The sequence below is a fragment of the Athene noctua genome, chromosome 22 (genome assembly GCF_965140245.1).
Source record: "Athene noctua chromosome 22, bAthNoc1.hap1.1, whole genome shotgun sequence".
In the NCBI taxonomy this organism is placed as follows: domain Eukaryota; kingdom Metazoa; phylum Chordata; class Aves; order Strigiformes; family Strigidae; genus Athene; species Athene noctua.
In genome coordinates, this window is record NC_134058.1 from 5,628,935 (window position 1) to 5,647,575 (window position 18,641).

Below are 18,641 nucleotides of genomic sequence, written 5' to 3' on the forward strand. Positions count from 1 at the left end.
CTCTCTTGTCTTAACTAGGTTTGGAAAGTTCATCTATTCTACTTGTGACTGATTTTTCTAATTCCCATTAAAGACTTTCACAACCTCTGCTATTGTATAGAGCTGGTAAAAAAATATCTGTCTAGTCCTGGCCAAATTAAAAAAAAACCCAAAAAACCACAACAAAAACCCAAACTCTTTTATAGTTTCAAGCCAGAATCAAGAAAAGAAAAAGTGCATTTTGAAGTCATTGTTCAATGGAGAAAGACCAGTTCCCAAGGCCTTTCCAAATCAAAAGTGGACAGTTCCTCAGTCATTTCCAAGCCGGAAAGAGGCCATTTTATGAGCCAGAAAGCATCCATTTTCTGCGTCAGTCCTGAGCCAGAGAGGCTAGTGTCTGAGTCAGTTCCAGGGGGGGAATGTCTGGCACTTTTCCAAGCTTGGGAGTGTTGCTATCACAGCAATTGTTTGGTGATGCCATCCCAATAAAGCTTCATTATGGTGTTCCTCTTTCTATAAACTTCAGTGCCCTCCAGTGTCCCCAGCAATCACTTATCTAATATTAGGATATTAAAAAATATGGAAAGATTTTAAAGAGACTTATTAAAATGCAATTAGCAGCGTGTACGACTTAAGCAGTGAGATTATTTAAAAAAACGACTTGATTGTGTGGAATGCCACGCACCTTACAGAGATAATAAAGCTGCCAATCAAGTCCATTTTCAAATTAGGAAATTTTCATTCTTTTTTTACAGCCCCCTAAGTGAATATTAAAACTGATTATTAACCTCAGAGTGTAGCAGCGGCCCCTAAGCCTGCAAGCTCTGAAAGGGAGGTTTCATAACTGTTGGTAGCCTGGGCTTCATTCCCCATTTGGACTGAGATCTCTGTGCTTATTTAAAGGGACAGTGCTCACCCTTTGACTAAGGAAATCTGAAAAGCCTGGGTGGGTCCCTTGTTTAGAAAGGGGCAAAGCTCCAGATCTTGACATTGCAACTTGGGAGACCAAACCAAACTGCCTGTAAGGACCCTGCCTCGGTATTACACAGCAGAGTTTTGCCATCAATAAACTGTAGGTAAGACTGCCCCCTCATGTCCAATGTGTGAATCTCACCAAATCTTTAAACTCCGTGGCACACAGCCTTCGTTTTGTCCAAGTAAAAACATGCAGATTAAATGAATGTTTACGTGGGAACACATACCTTTGTCATACTCAGGCTGCTGTGCATAGATTCTCAGTGTATGTTGTTATTTTCAGTTTATGTTATTACTTCCCTTGCTAAATGTAAAACCATATCATTTACCTTGCCTTCTTTTGATTTATTTTTTGTCCTACTGTGAGAAAATCAAGGGTGACATTTCCTGCTATTTGACTTTGCTGGCATTTTAATTTCATTTATAAAAAGGATCTTTCTCTGAGAAATTAAGTCACATTACCCTGACAGGTTACTCCTTTTGCAGCTCTTTACTCTGCTGCCAAAGTGGATTTATTGATGCTTCCTGGATTTCTCTCCTCAAGCTTGCAAACTGGAAATGATGAATTCTCTGGAAGGCAGCAAGCTAATTCTTGACCTGAATGCTTTATTTTGGGATAAACGCAAAGATTCAAAGGGAGTTGCTTAGTAGGGGATAGTCACTGATTCTGACTCCAAAGCAAGACTATATTTTAGCATGAGCTTAACTTTTAAGTATATGATTGAATTTATCTTTGCTGATATCTTTGGGACCACAACCAGGCCTGAAGGTATGTAGTTGGGCACTTTACCATATTGGTGCCAGGCTGCTTTGCAGGAATGAGAGTCCAGACAATGTCTAAACAGGGAAAATGTTTCGAAGCATTTAGAATAGAAGTTATTTTACCAGCACGTGTATCTCTCATGGCTATAGCTCCCTCTGGAATCTAGCTATGGCACCTGGATCTACTTATGATTCGCATGGAAGCTATCTACACATCTTTTCAAAGTAAATAATCTGCCTGGGTTGGATAATGGGGGTTAGGAGGATGACAAATTGGGTTAATAAAATGTCAGCAAGAGCCAGGTTTTAAGTCTGGAATGAGTCACAAGTGAAACAAGTTTAGTGGCCAGGGTTCACCCTTGATCTTGAATTGGTATTTGTCTACATCACTGAATAACCACAAGTGATCCAGTATAATTCAGCATAACTGACAATCCAGCGTCAGCAATATTCTTGGGGTGGAGGAGGGGTAAAGATGTTAATGCCTCTTCAGAGTCATGCCACAGTTAATGAGAAGCGCTGAAGAAACAGCAGCCACAGAGATGGCATTAGACTTCCCAGGGCTCTGGGCTAAAAAGAAGCACCTCCAGCACACCAAACGTCTTGTGTTGCTACTACAGTTGGCAACGTACCTCTCCTCTACTCCCCAGGCTGGAGCAAGTATATTCATGGCTCACCCATTAAGCTAGTCTGGGTGGGGAATGTATGGAGTAATTTAGTATGTTCATCAGGATGGACTGAATATGGGTGATATTTCAGGAGTCTGAAGGCTAGAAGGGAAAGACATGCAGTCAGTCAGTACTGAGGTACACCACTGAAGACATATGGAGACTCAGGGAGGTGTACTGCAGGTGGATTAATAGAATTGCTTGTAAGAGCTCTGAAAATAACTGCTGGTTGTTGGGTTTTTTGTTGTTTTGTTTTCGTTTTTTTTTCCATAAACAGCTAGTCACTGCTAAAGAAAGGTCATGATGATTGGAACCACACTGGCAATGACAAAGAGAATTAAGGAGATGGAATGGACATGTAATCTTTGGGTTCGTGAGATACTGAGTGTATGGTAATGCTCCCACAGCAAGTAACTCAGTTATTAACATATGCTAAAATTAGATCAAGCAAAACCAGCACTCACAAATACTGAAACAATTCCTGGCAGAGAAGAGAGATTACTGAAAAGGTTTGAGTAAGTGCTATGAATGGGTGATTGCCAGGCTGGAAAGCAAACTTCCAGAAGCATGAAGACTTTGTCCCAGAAGCTGCCTTGCATTCCTTGATTAGGATCAGCATCAAGAAAAGCCTCACCGTGGGTGCTGGCAGAGCCAGACATGAAAAGAACAAGCTCTACCTAATGCCAAATCTTCCAGCTGCAGCTTTGACAGTAAGAATTACCCTGCAAGTCTGTACTCCAGAAACTCACAGCACAGAGTTACACAAATGGTAAAGCAGCAGGAAGTCTGATATCCAGCAATTCAAATATATTAGACTAACCAACTGAAAAAAATAACCTTGTAGTAAATTTGTAGCAGCTTATTGAGCAAGGCAAGTTTTGATCCAAATATTCCTGAACACTGAAGAAGTAAATAACTAGATGACACAGAGTTTGCATCTATGTTCTTCTCCACTCCTAAAATTAGACATGGAACATCTGAAATAGAAATCTGGATTTTGCTTTATTGTTGGAAAAGGGGATAGAGAAGAATACCTGAAGCACCACTTCACTAGAAAAGAGCAGTTCCAGAATCTGGGATCTTGCCACCCCCTCTGAGCTTTCCTAACCCAAGCTGCGTTTCAGAATCCCTGCCCTAGCTGCATCTCAGCAGTCCCCTCCAGGTGTCAGCCTTGCACTTCGCAGGAGATTTTCTTCCCTCAGCCAGGTCTGGAGTGAAGTTCTGGGTGCAGAGGAGATTCCTGAGAAGAGATCATCAGAGATCTTAAAATATTAAATGCATTCCCTATTTCATTTCAGGAAAAACGCTGAAATATCACAGCCCCACCAGGTCTCCTTCAAAATTTTAAAACCGATGCCACTGTGTAAGGGATCTAAATGGGCCCATTAACTTTCTACAGTATCTGCCAAGAGAACTGTGAACATCTGCCAGCCCAGAAACCATTCAGGAGCCAGGACTTTCACTTAAGTTTTCTTTTTTTAGGGTGTAATTGACATGACTGTCCTTTCTTTGGCCTTAATTCCTAACTACTTCCCAAGAATACTAAAAGCTTCTGCTCTCCTCTGCACTTTTGCACATAAATCAGAACTATACTGAGATTTTCTCAACAGGATCTCATCGTGTTAGAGCCACTGGAAGCTGGAACAAAGATGAGTGCACGCAGGCCCACCACATCATCTAACCTTGCTCTGATTTCAGGGTTAAGATTGTTGGCAGTGCTGTTGTTTGGTTTAGGACTAGCACTGTGGGAAAGACGGCAAATAGAAATAAATGGGCGTTGTCAGACACACTTACAGCTATAGGATTGGACAGATAGCCTGGATGTCAGAAGTAAGATTCCCCTTAGGATGTTGCTGCAGTTTATGATAGTGCTCAGAATTGTTACAAATCTTAAGGCAGGTCAACTTTGAGATGTGTTCTTAAAACTACATGCATGAGCAATAATGCATGAAATTGTGAAAACAGTGAAATCTTTTGACAGAACAGAAAGGCAGTTGTGTCAAGACTGAGATATGTGGTGTAGGTGGGGGAAGTCTGCAAAAATACAATGTCTGGTTCAGACTTACCTGTCTTTCAATTTTATGAGTAGAAATTGGAGTCTCAGTGGAGTCTGTTGACTAGTAGGTTTTGAGATGACATCCATGGATGAGAAACTGGGCTGAGTTCAGGTGTTTAATTCTTGTGGTGTAGGCTATTGAAGAGCTATTGGGTAGCAACAATTTTCAGTAACTACTGATCTGGGAAGGCTTCAAATATAGGCTATTGATGGGTCAAAGGTCTGTAACCCATTAACTGTCATAAGACAATCAGCAAACATGATAATGAATGCAGTTTTCCCCAAGGTCTTCCAAAAAGTCTGAGTGTTTCAAGATTTTTATATCTGTTAGGAGAAAGTCTGTCATGAAAGCACAATTCTGGGTGTCAGGTGTCACCAGTTTTTCACGACAGACTTTCAGAATAACCTTGGGGAACCTGGCTTACCGCAATAGCTCAGTTTTCCAAATGGTTGCCTACAACATTAACTGCCCAGAGTTGGATTAATTGCAATATAATGTAAGGACACTAAAAAGACATGAAAAAATTCAGAAAGAGAAGGATAGAAGTCTATCACCTCTGGCAGTTTCAACTGCACAAAAAGTCCATTTGGTCACATCTGGTTGATCAGTAGCTCTCGCCACTCTCATCAAGAATGACTTTCTGTTCTACGAGCATTAGTTCTCCCCTTTTCGCGGCTGTCAACTATTTCTCATGTAAAGGTCTTGCTCCTCTTTCAAAATTACCTGTATTAAGGCAAATTATGTGTTCTCTTCCTTTCCTTGTTGAAAGTCATTTACTTGAAGAATCACAGAACTGAGATTATAGATACTGGGGGAGGGAATGCAGAAGTATAGCTGACTGGAAATTTGGGTGGGCCTCAATTTATGGTGGACAGCCAAAGAACAAATGTCTGATGTCACAGTAAATCATTTATATTGCAAATTATTTAAAATAATGAAAACCCATATGCATTAAATTTTGCCCTGTACATCCATTTGACATATTTTAAGTAGACAAAAGATAGATTTTACATAAATCTTCAGTAAATGTACTTCAGAAAAATATCACCAGGCAGTAAAACTTACCCATTTTAAAAACAGTCTCTGTCTTATACTTTGAGCTCCTGTTTCAGTGTGCATCATTCAAAAACAGCAAAAAACTACCTCAGACTGTCTGCCCACTCCTTGAAAGAAAAGAAAAAAAACAAAGAAGGAAAATTAGACAAAACAGCTTTTGAACAGACCCTGCCAAAGTTGTCCTTCACACTATTCCAGGTCTTACAGGAATAGTTGTGACATCTTACTCAAGCCACCCGTGGCTTTGTCTTTGAAGGAGTCTATTTCCAACCTCCAGTGTAAATACTCATGTTTGTATGCAGTATTCAGGATCTGTCACACACCAACATCTGCGATTGCATAGACTTGAAGCTAGCTCTCCAGCACAGTTCCCAGTCTGTGGATTTTGTCCTTTGGTTTATGATAATCTGTGCTGACAGAAGTTCATGCTCTTCTATGCTGGAAGTTACTACACAATCTAGCAAAAACAAGTCTCTGAATCCTAGCTCCAGTACACTGTAAGAGGCAACAAACTCCTGTGGAAGATGCCTGGCACATCTTCACCAGGAACTCAGCTCTGGGAACTGACTCCATACCTCTGAGAATCACAGGCAGAAATTCTTCCCAGGCTCTGCTGTGGATGGTCCAGAAAGGCAAGGGAGGTGACTTGCAGATGGTTTGATGTGACTCTGCCAAACAAAACAAAATTACGTTAATTTTGCATTCTCTGTGTACAAGATGCAAACATTTGACAGTTCCCACAGGTACCAATCACACAAGAGGGTAGAGATGTCAGATCCTACATGCTGTTTGTTGTGCTTTGAACCCTGGTTCACAGCTCAGAAACAAAGGTAGCAGTCAGCACCCAACTGCCAGCAGTAGCCATGGAGCTCAGAGGGGCCTTTTGTCACCAGTGTTGGGTTCCCAATGAGTCCATAACATTTTTAGTTCCTAACAGATCTCCTACCCAGGCCGATCCTTCTGTATGATGGGGCTGGGTTTGCTGAGTAGCAGCCAGGACGCCAACACACCTGGATGGCTGACCCCAGCTGTTTCAAAGACATGCTATCTAATCAGCCTCACTCTCAGATAAGTTAATTACCCGTTCTGATTGTTTCTTGTCCCACTAACACTCAACATCTGTCTGGTGGTAAAACAAGTAGCAGCAGCAACTTTGTAGCGTGTTGGTTAGGGAAATATGGCCAAAGATTTTTTTTCAAAAATGGGCACTTAGTCCTTCCAGGTCTTTACAAGAGCCAAGCATTTAAAAAAATCTGACTCTGTGTTTGCTGAGAGATTAAAAAACACATCACCCATTCTAATCAGTTTTGGAAGAGTTAAGTAAATAAGGACATGAACCAAAAGGAATGCGGAAACTCTGCCCCTTTAAGAAAACAGGACTAAACCATCTCAGGTGGATTAAAATGAGTTAATTGAAATCATGGCTTTATAGGATCATGGGAAAATTGCATGAAATATTTCAGACGCTATAATGAAGTCTTAGATGCTGTTTCAACTAAGGGGATTGGATTGGGAGGAGTGTTACTGTGAGAACCATGGACTAAGTGATCTGTCCAGGTATTTTATGTGGGTAGAAGCTGCTTATTTTGTTTAAGGGAAGCCTTTCTCTAGTAGCTGTTTCTAGACTACTAGGTATTAGTAAATTTTAATGTTAATAACTTGCTTGTGTATGGAAAGCTCTATTTATAGTAGGTATTTCTGTGAAGGGGAAGAAGTAATTATTGTCAATGTCCCTGTGGTTGTGGTGAAAGCCCCTTCAAAGAAAAAGGGAAAAAATTAAGTATTGTAAAACACTACTGTTATTGTGTGTGAAGGGATTTTCAATTGTAGCTAGGAAAAAAAAAATAGTACTGATCTTGTTTCTTCAAGGGAACAGCACGTCCTTTTCTGTGATATATCATCTGTTTAATTAAGGGCTCAAATGGCTTTAAATTACAAAGAGAAATAAATAAACTGCTCCTTCAGGCAACTGCATTCAAGGTGGGCTTTATTTGATGCACATGGCAGAAAAGATTGTGCTTGGGTATGAAAGAGTAGGGTAAGGCTGTTCAAAAGGATGCAAACTACTTAAAGAGCACAGTCCCAAGGACACAGTGATAACACTTTCTGCAGAAAACACTTGTTTCATGCCCAGAGAAGGGAAACTGTGTTCATTCCCCTTACACACAGAATAAAGCAGGACAAAAAAAGACTTCAACTGAGTAAGGGTGAGAGGTAGGATTTATTAACTATTGGAAAAATCATGCCAGATTCTGACTACACTGATATGCCATCGTTCATTAAATCCCCCTGCTTCTTACTGCTCTGTGATGCTCTATGATTAGAAATAGGCCCAAACACTCTGTTTTTCAGTACCCACAGTTGTGTGGTGGTTTTTTTTTTTACCATGAGGTTATATTTAGATGCCCATTGATGCTGTTTTTCATCCCAAGTGCTTTTGGGAGGGTGAACAGCTGATTGTTACACTGAGTTTGCTTGTACCCATGAGCACACTTAACCTAGAGCAGCAAATAGTTATTGTATTGCATTTTGTTTTGTGCCTGTGGGCACACTTAAGTCAATATACATGATGGCTAGTAACGTGGTATTGCATTTGTCTGCACCCATGGGCACTCCAAATTGCCAGTGTGAGGCAACTGGTGAATTAACTGGCTGTATGCTCACTGGTGTAGTTGCTTCAAGAGCAATAGTACTGTTAATTGCTTAACTTGAATCTAATCATAATGCAAAATAACAGAAGGAAAGTGCTGCAAGAATCCCAGTTCTTACAGAAAATGGATAGTAACATTTGTTTAATTCTTTGTTTGTTGCCAAAACTGAGAGGAATGAGCTCTTGGGGCAGAAGTCTCTGTTGTGAATAATTGCCCTTCTTTCCCTGTTTTACAGCCAGCAAGCTGCATCCAGCTCATTGCTCTCTCCAAGCTTTTACCTGCACAAAATCTCATTCAGGGTTGATGCTTACTCTGCTCGTTAGTGAAATTACCACCAGATGCTTTGTTAGATAGAGGTCACTCTGGCTGAATGCCATGACAACCTCTTCAAATAGCGTGATTGCTAAACTATAGCTTTGACTTGAAACGGTGCAGTAGGTAATGTTGACATGCTGCAATTACCGCTCAGTCCTCCCAGCATGTTCAAACAACACTGACTACCTCAGTGCTGACTTGGCAACACTAGAACTGGATTTGGGATGTCTATTGTGGATGACTAGAAAATGTAGGAATTTCAGGAGAACGCCTACATGGCGCATTAGCTTATCTCATTACCCTGTGTCTAGTCAGATCCTCTCAGAACTCTGTTGAAAAATGGTAATTAAATGATAAGGCTGAGTCTAAAGCTACATGGGCATAGATGGGCTAGGTTTCAGTGGTGCTGGGAGCCAGTTTTTACAACTGAAGGAATCTTAAGTGGGAGTCTTAAATACTCAGTAGAAGGCATTAATAGATGGGACTGGATTAGCCTTTCCTAGCAGTAGGGTCATCTTTCCTTTCTAATAAGACTTACTTCTTTTGAGGAGACTGGTGCAAGGAAGGTCAAGGTAGACAGGCAATGAGAACATGGCCCACATGTGGACTGAGTACCACAAAGGAACAGATGAGGAGAAAGGAGGGGAAAGAAAGTAGCAGAATTATTTTCCTTTATAACAGCATGATGCAGTCCATTGGTTGAATCACAGAGCTGAGCGGGTTAGAGGAAGCTCTGCAGTGCACTTCTTTTCTCTGGGATGATGGCAGGCAGGACTTTACAGCTCTGCTAATGACAACCCTATGTGGCTTCCTGTTCATATATATCTTGTAATGAAAAGTGATTGTGTTACAGATGTCTCTGGTGTGACTTGCAACTAATGTGACTGTGATTGATGGACCAGATAAGCTTGTTATTAAAGTATCAGAATAAAATAACTTGGAGATGTGGAATGGCAATTATTCAAATGATTGATTGAAACTGTAGAACGGTTACTAATTTATAGTTTATAGTATTATCAGTACAAAGTAAAATAAAACTGGAGTGTTTATCTAGAGGGTTATGCTACTGAAAGCAGATTATTAACTTTATAAAAGGAACCAGACCAGGTGGAAAATACCATGTTCTTGCCACTGTTGTTTTTCTCCTCCGTGTCGTTCTTTTGCACGCAGGCTTGTGTAAGCTACGTAAGCAGAGAAGGCTTGGCACAGTCGCCTAGCTAGCAGTCCTTTCTGTGACTGCAGGTTAGGAAAACATATGTAGACAGGTTCTTCTGCACTTTTTTTTTTTTTTAAAGAGTCAGAAAAGTGGCAGCAAGGACATAAGTGTCCCTTAGCCATAGTGGCTTTAGCATTGAATAGTTTATAATACTGTATAATGACATATAGCCATTAAGTCTTTCCATTAAGTAAAGGGAGATTGGGTCTAGAGAGGATTAAACCATAGTATAGCAAACTCTTAGTAAGTATTAAAGGACAGGGCTAGAACTACTAGGGTGTTTTTGTAACTTTTAGCAGTCCTACAAAATTGTTTCATACATGGTCAGAGCCAGGCAGTTGAATGGGGGAGAAGCAAAAGAGCCCTCCAAACATCTGCAAGAATTAATGAAGACATCAGTTCTGAGGGATGAACCAGTTGTTGGGGCAGAGGGGGAGGGTGTCAGGCTAAGACACTAAATATGATACACAGAACTGAGCTGCCATGAAACCGTCTGCATTAGTCAGCCTGGTTAATCTAGTTCTTCCCCAGATCCTCAGGGAATGCCTGCAGGAGATCGTGCATGTCGGATCAGCCCTTCCTACCAAGCAGAATGACGCTATTCAAGAGGCAACATGCCCCAGCTGGTATCGCTCATTCATGTGTTTTGGCAAGAGGGTTTGCCTCCTGCACAAACGTTTCAGATAACCTTAAACCCGGGCACTTCCCAGCTGATGCTCAGATACTGCAGCTGCTCAGCATCTCTCACGTTACCATCATGTTCTGTGAAAAAAGATCTTAACAATGCTCACGGTGTCTCCTCCTGCCCAACTGAAAGAGCTCTCGGTACACCCAAGATCATTCACGGCAGACTTCTCTCGTGGGAGACGGCTCCGCTTCCCTGAATAAACTGCTTCCCTGGGCAGGACCTGCTTGAAAGAGTGTGGGGCTTTTGGTGGGTTTTTTGGCTACAAATTAAGAGCGCTCGTTCCTGTCTGGCAGTGCAGATGAGAGGGAGCGCAGCCCTTTGCTAAGGCGGTTTCTGCCCACCGGGAAATCTCCGTTTCCCGCACGCTCCTTTTTCTCTCCAGATCCCCTCTCAGACGCTGCCCCGGAGGGCGCTGGGCTCCGCAGGCGCGGCCGCTCTTCGCACAAAGCTCCGCGTCCCCTCGCCGGGGAGAGCGGGACCTGCCCGGCCTCCGCGGGCGCCGCCGGTACGGCCGTGCCGTCCCTAACAAACTACGGCGTTTACCTGGAGCGACGGCCGCTACCGGGAAGGCGGGTCGTCGCGCCGCCCGTTCCCAGCGCCAGCCCGGGCCGCAGTGCGGGCTTGGGGCTCTACCGTTATCGCCGTCCTTTACCGGGAACAGCCGCACCGCGGGCTGGGGGGCCCGGCCGGGCGGGACCGCCTGTCCGCAGGCGTGAGGAGGGAGAGTCCCGCCCGGAGCACCGGGGCCACCCCGCCGCCGCCCCTTCCCGGCAGCGCCCGCGCTCGCAGCGCGCTCCGCGCAGGCGCGGGCAGGGCCGCACCAGCGGCGCCGCCGCGGCGGGGGGGCACCGCGGGGCAGGGAGCGCTCCCTCCGCCGGCTGCCGCCGCCATCCCGGGATCGCAGCCTGCGGCTCCGCTCAGTGCGGGCGACGCGTCTCCGGAGCGCGGTCGGGGCCCACCGCGCTGCCCGCGGCCGGACGCGCTCCGCTGCAGCCCCTCCCCGCCGCCGGGAATGGTTCGCCCCGCGGCCCGGCCCGGCCTCTGAGGGGGGCCGCGGCCGCCATTTTGTGCGGCGCCAGCGGAGGGCAGCGGGCCGGTGCGCGGGCGAGGCGGTGAGGGTCTCCCGGAGACGCCGCTCCCTTCCCTGCCCGGTGAGCGGGCTCGCGGAGGGCGCGTTCTTGGGGCCCGGCCGGGCCGGGCCGCCGGCGGTGCTGGGTGCGGGCGGCCGCGTCGCGCCCGGAGGTCGTAGGTTTGGGCGGGCCCTGGAACAGCCCCCGCGGCCCGTTCCCTCCAACCCGGCGCCGCTGACGGGGGCTGCGGCGGCCCGGTGAGGCTTCTCGGTGCCTGGGGGAGCAGTCGCTGCCCGCCCCTGCGCAGGTCCGGGACGGGCCGAGGTGTCGGTCCAGTGTCTGTCGGTCCGGCAGGGCCCGAGGCTCTCCCGCAGAGCCCGCGTTGGGGGCACCCTGCTGCGTAATCAGTACAGATGGGCGTACGCCTTGAGGCTGGAGAGATGAAAACCAAATCAGGGGCAACCGGGCGATTGCTTATGGCTGTTCTCCCGCTTCTCCTGTACTTTAGTAACTTCCAGCAAAGATGTCGGAGTATATCCGGGTGACGGAGGACGAGAACGATGAGCCCATCGAGATCCCCTCGGAGGACGACGGCACCGTGCTGCTCTCCACCGTCACCGCCCAGTTCCCCGGGGCCTGCGGGCTGCGCTACAGGAACCCGGTGTCGCAGTGCATGAGGGGCGTGCGGCTGGTGGAAGGCATCCTGCACGCGCCAGAAGCCGGATGGGGAAACCTGGTCTATGTTGTTAATTATCCCAAAGGTTTGTCTTCCTTCCTGTTGTTTTTTTTTTTTTTGTACGAGCTTGCTTTTTCAGTCAAGAGGTCCGTGTGAGTCACTGCTAGTTTAACAGTGTAACAGTGTCACTGTTGAACCCTCTGCCTTACAGAAGTTCAGGATTTCATTCGTGTATCTGTCCTGCAGAGTAGATTTGACCCCACTGAGTTTTTCAGATGTGCATTAAGTTTTTTAACTCTCTGCCCATACGAGCACTTTAATGACAAAGTCTTGTGTTATCTTTGGAGGGTTGACAGCTTATATAGACCTTTGAAGACTGTGATGTGGTGGGATCTACGTTTACTCAGAGATGATGCTTCTCAAGCTCATGGTTTGGTCAGATGCCATTTAAAAATGCTCAGGAAAAAAGGAGCCTGACCGCCCTGCCCCTCAAAACAAGAAGGGAAGGAAGTAAATTGCTAATGAAATATTATTGTTTAAAATGCCTGTCTTTTCCACATTCTTATAGGATTGTCAATGTTACTGGATAATACTTTAGTAAACTAACAGAGAACTAACTGAGATTGCATTTTGGAGGAGTACTTAAGCATAGACCTTTCTTCGCTCCTTGTACTCATAGGCAGTTGGATATGTATTATAATAATAAGCTCCCAGCAGCTGGCATGTGTCTTTTGTGGTCTGTACCTTTTCTCATCATAGTCTATGATTTTATAGCATGTGGTTTATAATCAGTGGAAATGATTTCCAGAGTTGATGATGTCTAATGTACTTCTTTATATTCAGATAATAAGAGAAAAATGGATGAAACAGATGCATCATCAGCTGTAAAAGTGAAACGAGCAGTACAGAAGACTTCGGATTTAATAGTCTTAGGTCTTCCCTGGAAAACCACTGAACAAGACTTAAAGGAATATTTCAGTACATTTGGAGAAGTTCTGATGGTGCAGGTAAAATCCTTTTGCAGCTGAAGGGATGGACATTAGGTAGAAATCAATCTTCTGAGGAAGCCAGCAGAAACAGAGCTGTACAAACTTGGAGACGAGTTTGAGTGTGTCTCTTCCTAGGTTGCATTTTGTTGCATGAGCTTTGTAGCTGCAGGTGGCCAGGGATATTTGGGAGTGGTAATTCATGCAAATCAGCTTAATGGGTACAGTGTTTTTAAGAGCTTTTTAATTGATATTAATGTTATTAGTTGGCATAGCTGAATATGTGTGTAAGGAACTGGAGATGGCTGTGATGGGAGCGTTTACAAGACTGATATGCTCTCAAGCAGAACTTCACTAAATTCATTCACGAGCAGCATGCTTCACGCTAGTGGCTACTCCGGATGCCCGGGGCCACCGCGGCCAGGAGGGAGGGCGTCAGCAGACAAACCTGCTTCCGTTTTCTTCTGCTGTCACGCGTGATGTTTTTACCTCCCAGAAGGGGGATCTCACCTGAACTTGTCTTGTTCTTTATCTTTTGTCACCTGCTTGTCTCCTGTGTGCAGCTACGTGTTTGCCCCTTGGGTGGTCACACTGCTTATACAGCTGGGCTGGCTTTGCCATCACAATATTACAAAAAATCCCATTTTTGGTTATGCTTGGGCCCAAGGCAAGCAAATAACTTTAATTTGTAGGTGTCACAGGCCCCTGCTTTGACTGTATAATACTACAGTAATTTTTGTAAGAAAAGGTAGGCATGTACAGTGAGATAATAAAAACTTTACAAGTCTGCTTTTTTGTGTGTCTTAGGTTAAGAAGGATATTAAAACTGGCCACTCAAAAGGGTTTGGTTTTGTTCGGTTTACGGATTATGAAACCCAGGTGAAAGTCATGTCTCAGCGGCACATGATAGATGGAAGATGGTGTGACTGTAAACTTCCCAATTCTAAGGTACTTTTGTATTTATTGGTAGTTTTATTTTTACCAAACCCTCGAAGTGAGCCTCTTTAGCAACCGCGTTAGGTGAAGAGATTAAAAATCCACCCTTGGATGTGGCTTTTCAGTCTGTGAATGGAGAAGTGAGAGCAAGGAAAGAAAATGGGGAGGAGGTGGGTGAGCAGGAAGGGAACAAGAAGTGTTGGGGAAAGAGCTGGTAGGGTGGTGGAATTAAGTACGGATGGCAATCTGAAAAGAATGTGTTTTCAAGTCCAGCACTACCTGCTTGACCTGTCTGCTGCATGAATAAATGGGAGAATAAAGCAGACAGAATAACTAACCTAGGGAAGATGAAAATGAGTCTTTGAATTCAAAACTAAACATAAAACTTCTGTTTATTTCTCATGTGTATATATGCAGTTATTACCCCAAAAGTGTCCTGGCAGTGGCCTTGTCATTGCTCCTGTGTATTGCCCCTAACTTTGTTTTCTTGTGACTCTTCTCCATCTGCACCAAGGTGCAGGCATGTTCTCTGAACAGAACTTTAAGTCTTTAACTTACAATCTCAGACTTTTTTGATATTCAGTCCTCAGAACAGGCTAGATTAAAAGGGTCTTTTATCATAAGGTAACTCAGTTCTCAAGGGTAGTTGTAATTTTAAAAAATTTTTGCTTTCTTTTTCTCCACAATTCTCTGCAGCAAAGTCCTGATGAACCTTTGCGTAGCAGAAAGGTGTTTGTCGGGCGCTGCACTGAGGACATGACGGCAGATGAGCTCCGGCAGTTCTTTGCCCAGTATGGAGAAGTGGTAGATGTCTTCATTCCTAAACCCTTCCGAGCTTTTGCTTTTGTCACATTTGCAGATGATCAGGTACGTCTTAAAATATTTTAACTTCCTATTTAGACAGCCTGCATTTCAGTAGCTTGATAAAGCATTATTTCAGGAAGTGCATGTGGAACACTTGTCCACTGTCTTGAGAATTCCAGTGGCATTAGTTTGATTTGATTCTTTGAACCGTCTAAGGTTATGCTTCTCAGATGTTGTTGTACAGACTGGTTTTTGTACTGCAGTCAGTGTAGCAGTGAATGCGAAGATAAAACACTTCAAATTGGATTAAGTATATGCATATACTTCCTTTGCAGGTTAAATATCTGCTCAGAATCATGTGGGATTTTTTTATCTTGTACTACTAACATTTAAAAAAAAAAAGAGAGGTGTGACATACATTTAATCCATCCCTTATTTCTTATAGGTTGCCCAATCTCTTTGTGGAGAGGACTTGATCATTAAAGGAATCAGCGTACATATATCCAATGCTGAACCTAAGCACAATAGCAATAGACAGTTAGAGCGAGGTGGAAGATTTGGTGGTAATCCAGGAGGCTTTGGGAATCAAGGGGGCTTTGGCAACAGCAGAGGAGGCGGGGGGGGTCTGGGTAACAACCAGGGCAGTAATATGGGGGGAGGGATGAACTTTGGAGCCTTTAGCATCAACCCTGCCATGATGGCGGCGGCGCAGGCAGCCCTGCAGAGCAGCTGGGGGATGATGGGCATGCTGGCTAGTCAGCAGAACCAGTCGGGGCCATCAGGGAACAACCAGCCTCAAGGCAACATGCAGCGGGAGCAGAACCAGGGCTTTAGCTCAGGAAATAACTCCTACGGCGGCTCCAACTCGGGGGCAGCCATAGGCTGGGGTTCAGCCTCGAACGCGGGCTCCAGCAGTGGGTTTAACGGAGGCTTTGGTTCAAGCATGGATTCCAAATCGTCAGGCTGGGGAATGTAGACGCAGTGGGCTCTGATACTGACTCTATGGTGGGAAATCAAATTTTTCTAACTCCTGGTAAGTATACTGTAAATTACATATATACTAAAATTTTCCAAATCAGTTTGTTCAGTGTGCAGTATATTCAGCAGTATTTTTGACATTTTTCTTTTTTTAAAAAAAAAAAAAAAAAAGAAAAGAAAAAGAAAAGAAAGGTAAAAGGAATTTTATAAGTTTTGTTACATATCTTGTTGGAATACTGAATGTTTGGAAGTGGACTGCTGTTTGCCCGATAGGTGAACTAACACTAAAACCAACAGGAAAGGTTTCTCCTGTAATACTTTATCCCTCGTTCCCTGGCTACCTGAATTCTTTGCATGTTCAAAATGGAAACCATTGGTCAGAAACAGCATTCTCTCCCTCTCGTTTTTAATTTGATCCCACCATAAGACTCTCCAAGTGCCCCAGTTGGAGAACACAGTGTCGTTTTTGTTTTGTTTGTGTTTCTTTTTAACACTGTCTCCCCTCCATACTAAAGTACGATATGAAGGCTTCATTTAATCTCCGCAGTTCATCTCATTTCAAATGTGTATGGAAGAAGCACTTCATTGAAAGCAGTGCTGTAAATATTCTGCCTTAGGAATACTTCTGTCTACATGCTTTCTCATCCAAGAATACTTCATCACACTGCACATGCTGCGTCTTAGACGGTGGGTGTTCCATTTTTATCCGCTACTCTTTATTTCATGGAGTCGTATCAACGCTATGAACGCAAGGCTGTGAGATGGAACCAGAAGGCTGTTTGAACTTTTGAAACCTTGTGTGGGATTGATGGTGGTGCCGAGGCATGAGAGGGCTGGTATGTGCGAGATAAAGGAGAGAGCGCATGCAGAGACCTGGTGGTGCATTATGGGATTTTATTTTACTTGGCGAGATGTCTCTCAATCCTGTGGCTTTGGTGAGAGAGTGTGCGGAGAGCAATGATAGCAAATACAGTACGAGTGTTTATTGCATTCAAAGGACATCCATACGTGGAAGACTTTAAGTGGGTTTTATACCTAGTTAATCGATTAGTTGAATGTGTTACGTGAAATGAATATTTGTATTTTTTTTCCCTTATGTCAACTGCTGTGAATGCTGTATGGTGTGTGGTTTTTTTTTCTGTTAATGATCTGTAAGTGTGGTAATGTGAATTGAAGATGATGGGGTTTGTGATGAGAACATTGAGCTGGTGGTGTGCTTTGCAGTAGCTCTTGGAGCAGAGATCACTAGCGAGCTCAGTGTGCCTCCTCAGGGTGGAAGTTCCACTGTCTGTAAGATATCCATAAGAATGCTGTTTGCTGCAGTTTTGTGTTTGGATGCTTTTTATAAGATTTGTCACTGTAGGAAATTCTTAAATAAAACTGATTTAAGTAATATGTGTCTTTGTTTTGCAGCCCTGAATGCAAAGAATTCATAGCAGTTAATTAATTTTACCCTTTTGAGATGAACTTCTGTAAAGCTTTTTTGCAGTAATTCGGTTTGTTGCAGATAAGCATGCTCTAAAAGTTGACAAGTCAAACGGAGCCACCGCTCATCATGTGTCGATACCTGACACCCACCTTTAATCCACTGTATTTTTGCACTGTTCAGTGATACGTAGATACCTAAAATCCAGTTCCCACACGTTTGGGTGCCCGCACGTAGAATGGTAAGCAGTTCCCTCCCAATTGCATCTGTACCAAGGAACGTTACTTACTTCTTCTTTTAGGAGGTGGAGTTCCTCATCAGAAGTGGGTTGGGGGTGACAAACACTTCCTCTCAAGATGTTTTTCTGTCCACAGCATCTCTGTTGGGATGTCTGTGTTTAACTTGCTTTCAGACCAGTCCACTCAGGGGAGGTAGGGTTCTGCAACACTTTTAGCCTGGAATAAAGCTATAAACTCAAGTTTAAAACTAGTCACAGAAAGATTTTCCAGCTGATTAAAACATGAGTAAATGTACATAGACTTTGACAGAAGTCTTAATTTGAAAAATTTAAGTTTATTACAGGAGCAGAAGTGTCAGTTAAGAGGCAGCTTCTTAACAGAAACTGGTGGAAGATTATTTCCACTGGTGGTAGGAGCTTGAGGAATTGTTTAATCTAATTGCACCTGAAACCTGCTGAAGCTTGATCCATATTTTTTATACACCATACTACTGTGCTGTAGCTATTGAACGTTCTGAATACAGATATTTACACAGCTTTTAACCTGTTTGCCTTTTCAAGTTTGTATCATCATGACTGCGTATTCTGTTGAGGCTTTTGAATGGGAAGAGCATCTAAATAGTGGGCAGAACTGCACTGCTGGTAGTTTGCCACTGGCAGTATTAAAAAAATCAGCTGGGTCTCAGTGTACATCTTAAAGGGCTTAAAGAGGGGTTCTAAACACTCAGGCAGAGAAGTAATCCCGCACTTCTGTTGTTCATATCCCACTGCAAAAAGTTGCTTAGAATTTTTTTTTTTCCTGCACCTAAATCAGAATAATCTGCAAACTCTGTACCATCTGTGAATTTTGCATTTTAGCACTTGCACTATTACCAGCTACTTCTGCTGAGTAACACTTAAAAATGGTATTCTTGGACCTCCAAAGACTAACTGTGACCCCCCTGCAAGGAACTGCATGGTAAGTTTTTGTAATTAGCATGGCTTTCATTTTGTTTAAATTGTCCAGGTTTAGGTATTAACAGGCTGGTTGGCAGCATTGAGTATTTGATGATAATTTTAGCCTTCCTTCACCCTCAAACAAAATCCCTGAAAATTTTAGAGTAATTTTCAAGTTTTAGTAGTATTTTCTAACTGCTTTGCATACTCTAGTGTTTATAAGT

General features: G+C 43.8%; 1 protein-coding gene and 1 long non-coding RNA gene across 4 annotated transcripts; one reads left to right on the forward strand and one right to left on the reverse strand.

Moving 5' to 3' along the window:
- Nucleotides 1-3,090: 3,090 nt before the first annotated feature.
- LOC141969313 (uncharacterized) lies at nt 3,091-11,125 on the reverse strand. Its single transcript, XR_012635031.1, has 4 exons — nt 10,911-11,125; nt 6,073-6,165; nt 5,507-5,604; nt 3,091-3,624 (listed from the first exon to the last, which is right to left on the reverse strand). It is a non-coding gene; the product is annotated as an uncharacterized LOC141969313 (long non-coding RNA).
- A 111-nt stretch (nt 11,126-11,236) lies between these two features.
- TARDBP (TAR DNA binding protein) lies at nt 11,237-18,634 on the forward strand. 3 transcript variants are annotated; one of them, XR_012635025.1, is made up of 7 exons: nt 11,237-11,518; nt 11,946-12,198; nt 12,957-13,120; nt 13,907-14,047; nt 14,732-14,902; nt 15,285-15,872; nt 16,365-18,634. XR_012635025.1 is itself a non-coding variant. In XM_074924911.1 (6 exons), the coding sequence occupies exons 2-6, from the start codon at nt 11,961-11,963 to the stop codon at nt 15,813-15,815; spliced, it is 1,245 nt and encodes a 414-aa protein (XP_074781012.1). In that variant the 5' UTR covers nt 11,237-11,518; nt 11,946-11,960; the 3' UTR covers nt 15,816-18,634. The 3 variants fall into 3 exon arrangements, 1 of the variants encoding a protein (XP_074781012.1); XR_012635024.1 differs by having other exon boundaries at nt 15,285-17,484; nt 18,340-18,633; XM_074924911.1 differs by having other exon boundaries at nt 15,285-18,634.
- Nucleotides 18,635-18,641: the final 7 nt, after the last annotated feature.